This window comes from Puma concolor, chromosome B3 (genome assembly GCF_028749965.1).
Source record: "Puma concolor isolate L17-30 chromosome B3, mPumCon1.1.hap2, whole genome shotgun sequence".
Taxonomy (NCBI): Eukaryota; Metazoa; Chordata; class Mammalia; order Carnivora; family Felidae; genus Puma; species Puma concolor.
Window position 1 is genome coordinate 29,086,736 of NC_141672.1, and position 8,763 is coordinate 29,095,498.

At 47.4% G+C, this 8,763-nt stretch overlaps 1 protein-coding gene across 1 annotated transcript; it reads right to left on the minus strand.

Annotated features, from left to right (window-relative positions):
* Nucleotides 1-7,217: 7,217 nt before the first annotated feature.
* Nucleotides 7,218-7,421, minus strand: LOC112856334 (large ribosomal subunit protein eL39-like). The gene has a single exon (XM_025919906.2). It carries the CDS (start codon nucleotides 7,419-7,421, stop codon nucleotides 7,266-7,268), a length of 156 nt encoding a protein of 51 aa, XP_025775691.1. The 3' UTR covers nucleotides 7,218-7,265.
* Nucleotides 7,422-8,763: the final 1,342 nt, after the last annotated feature.

Consider the following 8,763-nt stretch of genomic DNA (forward strand, 5'->3'; position numbering starts at 1 on the left):
CAGGATAAAGTGCCTGGTTCAGAAGAGCTACTCAGTAAACATTGGCCCAATGAATAAATGAATGCTAAAGGGGTCCAGAGTAAGAGTCTCTGGTAGGAGAGAACAGTGGTGATTTCATTTGGAGAACAACCATGGCCATCTGAACATCTTCCTAGAGTAAGCATGACGTGTGCCCAGCTTCCATGGAAGGACTTCATTTATTCTTCCATCCATTCATTCGACTAAAACGGACTGAGCACCTTACCAGCTCTGAGCTAGGAGCCAGGGGTTCTGCAGTAATTCAGATAGACAACACAAGGGATCGGCTATCCCTTAGAGTTCACTGAGCACACAGAACGAAGAGGATGGGATTGTTGGTGGGGAGGAGAGGGGTGGCGAGAAGGCGTTAGAGGCCATTAAAAGGTGAGATCGTGTCTCTCGTTGAGTGGGATCCCTTGACTAACTCCTGTGTTGGAAGTTGCAGAATTGCCACCAACTGGGCCAGGTGAAAAGTGGTGAGAGGCAGGAGCCTTATCTGGGGAAAAGCCTGAATTCCAAAAGTGGGCAGTGGAGCCACTGGTTTCCTGCTTGAGGGCTCTGCAGGGAACATGATCCCCTTGGGCCCAAATGTGAAGTGAAGGTGATTCTACACACACACACACACACACACACACACACACACACACACACACAGACACCTGCCATGGACCTCTGAGCCCCTGCATTACACCAGCTCAGCTAATTCTTCTGTAACATTCTTGGGGCCAGGGACTGTCTTATCTACGTTGGCATCCCCCTCTACTGTGCCTAATATACACTAGGTTTTAAATCTTTCTTTCCTTTCTTTTTCTTTTTCTTTCTTTTTTCTTTCTTTTTCTTCCTTCCTTCCTTTCTTTTCTTTCTTTCCTTCCTTCCTTTCTTTCTTTTTTTCTCTCTCTTTCTTTCTTTCCTTCTTTCTTTCCCTTTTAAGAGAAGTAAGCCTTTATTTCCTTGCTTCACAAATAAAGTTGGTTGAATTGATTGTTTTAAATATTTCTTGAATCAAATTCACCCTATCAGGCAAGATAAAGACAGGGTTAGTTTCCTTAGGCCAAGACTGGAAAGCCAGGCTGGGGGAGAGATTCCATTCAGGATTTCTTGGCCAGTCAGCTGCAACCCCCCAAATAAATCAAAACCTCCTAACCCAGCCTACTGCCAGGGTGTCTAGTGCCCTTTGTGGTTGGCATGAGACCAAACTGAGAGGTAAGAGGAGACCCCATAGGGTATGGAAACTGAGGTCTTGCTATCAGGGCTGTTATGAGATGGGTCTCCGCTCACTGTGGCCTGGTCCACACAAGAGCTGGAATTAGATTGGGGTATTTCTCAGTGAGGGAAGTGTCTGGAAGAAGTAAACTGTTCACTCCAAGGCCTGCCTCCTCATCCCATAATAATGTCATTCCTACTGTGCGTCTATCTTGCTCATTCCCTTTAGGCAACATAATCTGTCCTCACAAGAACCCTTTTAGTGTCTTGGATCCACAACTGAAAGTTGACATAGCTATTCTTGTTTTTTTTTTGTTTTTTTGTTTTTTTTTCTTATTTTTTTCTTTTCCTTTCCTTTTCTTTCTTTTTTCTTTTCTTTCCTTTTCTTTTCCTTTCCTTTTCTTTCTTTTTTTCCTTTTCTTTTCCTTTCCTTTTCTTTCTTTTTTCTTTTCTTTCCTTTTCTTTTCTTCTTTTCTTTTCTTCTTCTTCTTCTTCTTCTTCTTCTTCTTCTTCTTCTTCTTCGTATAGTTGATACACGTGGCATAGATATTCTCACTTGCAAAGTGCAGATTCAAAGATATGCAATCTTGAGGTAACCTCCACCTTGTATTCTATGGATTTGGGTTCCATGTGGCGTCAGTCACATAGATAACAATATAAGTGGTGCCCCCTGGAGTTGTGCAAAGCAGTGGCTTTCCCTTCCCATTTTATGAATATGGAAACTTAGGTTCCCAGAGAGGTTAGGTAACTTGTCCCAAGTGACCGAGCTAGTAAGCGGCAAAGACCAGACTCCACCTCAAGGGAGTCTGGTGTCAAAAGCTGTTCTCTTTTGACTTCATTCCTCTCTTGGCCTCCTCTCCATGTCAGCCTACCCTGGAAGGATGAATGGGGATGTTATGTTAATGGCATCTGTCATGTCACTAACTTATCACAGGACATCCACGATAAGCCAGATGTCACCCGATGGGCAAGGATGTGAGTGATGGAAGCTCAGCTCTTGCCAGGAGATGGGGATGAAAAATCTCTTGACCAAACCCTGTATCTGAAGCTTCTAGTTCCTGCCTTCAGGGAGATAGTTACCACCTTGACCTAGAAGTTGGGGATGGGGGCAACCCCATGCCCTCTGGGAGGCACCCTTCCAGAGGCTACAGGTGGAAGGAGGGCCCAGTGTCAGCCTGAAGCCAGTCCCACCCTCAGATGTGAACTTCTGACAGATTCCTGGTAGGGGTGGACAGGTGTCCGAATTTGGAGGTTGGAGGTGGGGGGGAGTGAAGTGTACCCTTCTGGAGACATCTAGCTAGGTCACACCAGATCCAAATCCTGGGTCTTCTGCTTCGCAGTTCTGTGGCTTTGAGCCAACCATTAAATTCTCTCTTAGCTTTGGTTGCTTTGCCTACAAAACAGCCTGGTACTGGGACTTGTGAGTACCCCCTGGTCCCCTGAATTAGCACTGTGGCCGAGGGCATGGACTCTAGAGCCAGACTGCCTGGGTTCAGATTCATTGCCCTATCACTTACTTGGTGACCTTGGGAAAGTTACCCAACTTCTTTCTGCCTTCTGTGCCTCAGTTTCTTCATCCATAAAATGGGGATAACGGTAGTAACTACCCCTTAGTATTGTCAGGAAGATTAGACATGTACAGTGCTGGAAAAGGTGCAAAAAGCTATACTGTGAACGTACAAAATACATTTCTTGTGAGTGTTCGTTTCTATTATCATCCTGCAGGAGCATACTGTACCTGGCAATATGGTAGGGAACAGGACAGATCCAGTCCCAGCTTGCATGGAGTGACTGATGCAGGTAATATTTTGTGTTTGTTTAATTTTTTAAATGTTTTATTTATTTTTTGAGAGAGAGAGAGAGAGAGAGAGAGAGAGAGAGAGAGAGAGAATGCAAGCAGGGGAGGGGCAGAGAGAGAGGGAGACAGGTTCCAGGCTCCGAGCTGTCAGCACAGAGTCTGATGTGGGGCTTGAACCCACGAACCACGAGATCATGACCTGAGCCGAAGTCAGACATGTAACCCACTGAGCCACCCAGGTGCCCAGGAGGTGATATTTTGAAAACACTTAGCATGGTAACTGACCCTGGGGACTCAATACATCATAGCTCTTAGTATTATTATTAATGGGTGCCAGACCCCTTACCACACTGAATCCACTCAATTTCTCTGACAGGTCAGGGGTTTTGTCCCCCTTGTGACAAATAAGACAATAAGGCTCAAGGAGGGAGATCCGGGAGTAGGCTACCCCTCTCCCTTGCCGTAGTGCTGGTCATTTTCAGCACCGGCTGTAGCCAAGTCATTTTTCTCCCCCGTAAGCCGCCTCCCTGAGTCACTACCCAGCCGTCAGCAACAATTTTTGGAGGGAGGAGGGGGGAAATGCAAGGAAGAGAAAGGATGTGTGTTTGAATCAATAATCCCATTATGAATCTGTCACCCATAAACGTGTTTCACTTTTTTAAATGCTCTTGTGTATTTTGGGCTTACCCCTGGAGAGTAAGCCTTCTCCTTTGTTGTGCTGGCCAGTTCTCCTGAGGGTCTCCTCAGAGAGCCTCAGAGGCCCTCCTCTATCACCGTCCTGTCATCAGACATTGGACTCGACATTCCACTTTCTTTGTTTAGTCAAGGGGCTGATGCTGGGAGAAAAACAAGAGAGATTCTGATTCACATTTAACTGATGTACGGTGAACATGTATTAATTCCTGGACTTTTTGACATCGTCTCAATGCATCCTCCCAGCTACCCTGAAAGACGTGTATCATAATGCTTTCCAAGTGAGGAAGCAACCTCAGAGAGGCCAGGTGACCTCCCCAGGAACATGCAGCCACCAAGGGCCGAGTGGAATCTAGACCCACTGCTTTCTTGTTCTCTCTCTCTCTTTCTTTAAGCGCTAGGCCCGACATGGGGCTCAAACTCATGACCCCGAGATCAAGAGTCACATGCTCTACCACTGAGCCAGCCAGCTGCCCCTCTGGTTTTCCTGAAGATGGAATCAGAGCCTCAAGGAGAGAAAGGGACCTTGGATATAAGGAGGCGAATGGAGTCCCAGTAATGCTTGAGCCACCATCCAGCCTCACTGAGAATGGGGGACAGGGAAGGAAGGGCCACTGAGGGAAAGGAGGGTGAATCCCCAGAGTCAGGGCTGCTAAGAACATCTTACTTCACACACCTGGGCCCGTTTTCTTTTCCTAGTTCTCCAGGGAACAATGCCCTTTGGACTTTTCTTGGAGGGTCTCAGGGAGTGGGAAGGAAGGAACACACTTTGGACAATGCTTTCAAGCCAGCCTTGTAGAAAGTCCTGTCTCCCGTCAGTCACCTTCTAGGTGCCACCTGAAGCTCCCCTGAGGATCTTATCCCAGCAGAACACCACCCACCAGGGTTCAGCTGCCCATAACCCCTGCGCCCTCCCACCCTCAGCATGAAAGCTTCCTTCTTTAGCTCCCAAGGGAAAAGGAAAACATTCCATTCATGTGCCCTTGTCTCTTCCCCAGTGTTCACTATGGGCAGTGTGGAACAATGGAGGGGGGAAAAAAAGCTTAGAGGACTCGTTCCATTAGCCTGCTGCATGCCCCTTGGCTGTGTCTCAGTTTCCCTTCAGTCTCAGGTGGTAGGAATGACCACATCCCTGATGCCCTGAGAGGGTGTTTGTTCTGATTTATCCCACAGGACTTTTCATGACAACTTAACCCAGTACCTTCAAAAAGTATATATAGTGTACCTAACCTGTGCCAGATACTGTAGGTGGGAATACTGTGGGCTGAAACAAAGCAAAGCCCCTGTTTACGTAGAATTCAGGTTCTGGTTGTGGGGGATAGTTAACAGGCAAGTAAAGGAACAAGCAAGATAATTTAAGAAGGCGAAAGTATTGAGAAAACAAAGCAGGGTGGGGGGCTGTAGACAGATTACAGAACGGGTCTCTTTTGGAAGAACAGGGAGGACATTCTGGGGAGTCAACATCTGGGCAGAGACCTGAGTCATGAGAAGACAGCCATGGGCGGGGGGGGGGGGGGGTGGGGGGAGGGGCTGGGGCAGGTGGCAAGGTTAAGGGGAAAGCTGGTGTTCGCGTCCTGGGGAGGAACCAGGGAGGTAGTTCTGAGGAACAGTGAGGAGGCAAAGGTAACTGGAGGGGACAGCTGAAGGCTCAGGTGAGCCTTTGACAGGAATGTAGCGGGTCAGTAGGGGTCAGGCCCTGCAAGGCCTCGTGGGCCAGGGGAAGAACTTTGGATGTCATCCTCAGCGTGAAGGGAAGCTGCTGGCAGTTGTAAAATAGGAGGCCAGTCAGGAGGTAGCTCTTGGTCCGGGCCAGAGACCCTACTGGTTGGTTGAGGGGCCGAAGGTGGTAGTCGTGATGGAGAGTAGAGGGTAGATGGAGAGGAGAGGGATTAATACAAAAGAAATTGGAAAGCAGCAAAGGCTCTCCCAAGGTAGAGTGCAGTTGTTGAAGTTCAGAGATCTTGGAGCCCAGGTCTCCCTGGCAGCCGTTTCTATGTTCTCCTCATAGAGTCTCAACAGTGCACACAGCAGGCCCCAGGCTTCTCCCGGGAGATCCACAGGAAACCTGCCCAAAGGGTCCCTGTGGCCTTTCTCCTTCCCTGTGTCCAGAAGTTCAGCCTCCATCTGTTTATCATCTTCAGGGGCAAGGCTCTGATCCAAGCAGATCCCAGTGATCAGTGAAGCAGCCTGCCACAGCCATTGATATAAAGCTGTTGTAAATGGGTGGAAAAGCAGGAGGGTCTGGAGGAGGAGGAGGAGGAGAGGGAGGCAATGGACATATGACCTGATGAGTAGCGTTACCAGAGACCCAGGAGACGGCGGGGAGTGAGGGAACCATGGCAATGCTGCATCCAGTGAAGGATGGGCGAGGGGTGGGGGAGCAGAGACACCACCAAGGGCTGATCCCAGGAAGAATTCCTTACTCTTCGGCCCTCTGAGGCGGGCAGCTTGACCGTCATTGGTTGCATGACCTTGGGCAAGTTCCTCTCTTATCTGAGCTTCAATTTCGTTGTGCATAAAGTGAGTGACCATGAAGATGATGTGAAACAACATCTACAAAGACCTATAACAGACATTCATTATTTTGTGAGCTGTCCCACATCCGAACTTGATTCCTATTCGGGAGAATTCCCCAACTGGTGAGTCCCCAAGGAAGACAGAGCCCTCGAAGCCTCAATGAAAATGGAAATGCCAGACGTTTGCTTTCGCAGTTAGAACATGGTCATGTGACCCGAGCTCTACCAAGCAGAAGCAGTCCTCCCTGACTCTGTGTTGAGAGCCAGTGACACAAAGGAGCAAGAACCCAAGAGAAGCCCCTATGATAGCAGTAGTGGTTGCTGTAAGATCAAGTTGTAGGGTAACAGGTTGGCAGCAGACTTCCTTGCTCGGGGTCAGTGGTAGGGTCAGTGGAAGTTCCAGCACCTAGGGTCCGGTGAGGTGACAGTAACTACATTGACTCTAGTTCCAGACCTGGAAAATCTCTGCACTATCCATTATCTTTCTAGGAAAGGCCTTATTGTTTTTCTTTCTTTCTTTCTTTTTTTTTTCAAACAAAAAAAATCTTACATATTTGGGGCACCTGGCTGGCTCAGTCAGCAGAGCACGTGACTCTTGATCTTGGGGCTAGAAGTTCAAACCCCACGTTCGGTGTGGCGATTACTTAGAAATAAAACCCTGAAGGGATGCCTGGGTGGCTCAGTCAGTTGAGCGTCTGACTCTTGATTTTGACTCAGGTCTTGATCCCGGGGTCGTGGGATCAAGCCCTGTGTTGGGCTTCATGCTGAGCATGGAGCCTGCTTGGGATTCTCTGTCTCCCTGTGCCTCTGTCCCTTGCTCATGCTCTCTCTCTTTCTGTAAAAAAAAAAAAAAGAAAAGTTCTTATATATTTATTACTGAACCAACCTGCTAGTGCAGAAGCAGAGAAACAGAAAAAAAAATACGTTCCCAATACAACACATCCAATTGTTCAGGAGTAGCGATGTTTACGGTGTGATATGGTATGAGCCAGGGCCCTCGACACAGCATAAATGTGTACCATCTCATGCGTGACCCCTTATATACCCAGCTTGATTCTTCTGCAGTGTCTCCTCTTGGAGTTTAACCTGATTTCATTACCAGTTTTCATCTGAATCCACCAGGGAACGGGACAATTCTGCTTTTGTTTCTTAGCCAGGAATCGTTTGATCCTGCAAGTCTTGTGAAAACACATAGTGAGGAATAGGCAACCACACACCCCATGATGGTGGAGAAGAGAGACGAGCAGTAAATTCCTTTTTGAGTCAAACCAGAGAGAGTCGTTTATAACCCAGATCCCGAGCTATTATAAGATGTGAGTATAGTACCTAACTCTGCTCCCCAGTGCCATCCAGCCTGGGAACTCGTTTCCCTTAATAATCTTATTTGGGCCACATTTGAGCTGTGATTAGGAAGGGGTTACAAACAGAAGGGTTTGAAGAGAGGTCTCTTCATAAGTTATGGGTCTATGGTATGGATGAGACTGACGGTTGCCCACTCAGTTTCTCTTTTCTCTTTTTTCCTTAGCATCAGCACCCTAATTTTATTCAGAGTGGTGATGTCTGTAGCTAAAAGACTACATTTCCCAGCCTCCTTTGCAGCTAGGAGGGTCCCTTTGGTAAAGTTCTCGCCAACGACACGTGAGCAAAAACCTTAAGATATTTCACAAACATCCTTTTTGCTCTTTCTACCTTTCCTCTAGCTTCCTGTCTAGAACACAGACATGATGGCTAGTGCCTCAAGAGCTGTTTTAGACTATTAGGTGACCTTGAGGATGGAAGCTAAGATTAGGAGAGTGGACTAAAGAACAGGAATCTGGGTGCCCGAAGACCCAGAACCACCATGCCACCGTATCAACCCTGCGCTGCCCTGGTGAGGTTGTGTGTTTGTTTGTTTGTTTTTTACATAGGGAGAAATAAATTTCCATCTCCTATCTTCTACCAGTGTTTAAACCACTGTTTTCTGGTCTATCACATAAGCAACTCCTCACTGATAGAATGAAGACGCATTTGAAACCAAACGTTTTGACCCGGGGAAAAGTTGAAGGGCTTGCCATCAGAGCAGAGATCTGCTTTTCCTGAGTTTTGATAGCTGGGGATCTCTTGGATCTGTCACTCGTCTCCAACCTTATAGACCTTGATGCACACTAATCCTATTCTTTCTCCTGCCATCTAGACGACCACCTTCAGCATCTTGAGTGGTGGCTTGTGCAGTGATCTAACTTTGATTTGCTGCAGGAAGCCCCTTACTTTTTTGTTTTGGTGCTTTTTCCATACATCTTCTATGCAGGGAAAGCTACAGGCATGGTTCTGTTCCTGCCTCTGGTACTTGCTTGTGTGCTCTAACTCACAGGAAGCTTCCCGGTGCCTCAGTTCCTTTACCTGTAAAATGGGGACGGTGATGCCTATCCTGGCTTTGTTAGAGAGCTCTCAAAGAAAAGTATGCATGAAAGTGTTTAGAAGATGGTGAAGGATCATACAGAAATCTGGTCATCTTTTTTCCGGTCATCTTTTTTCATTAAACGATGGCTCAGAATA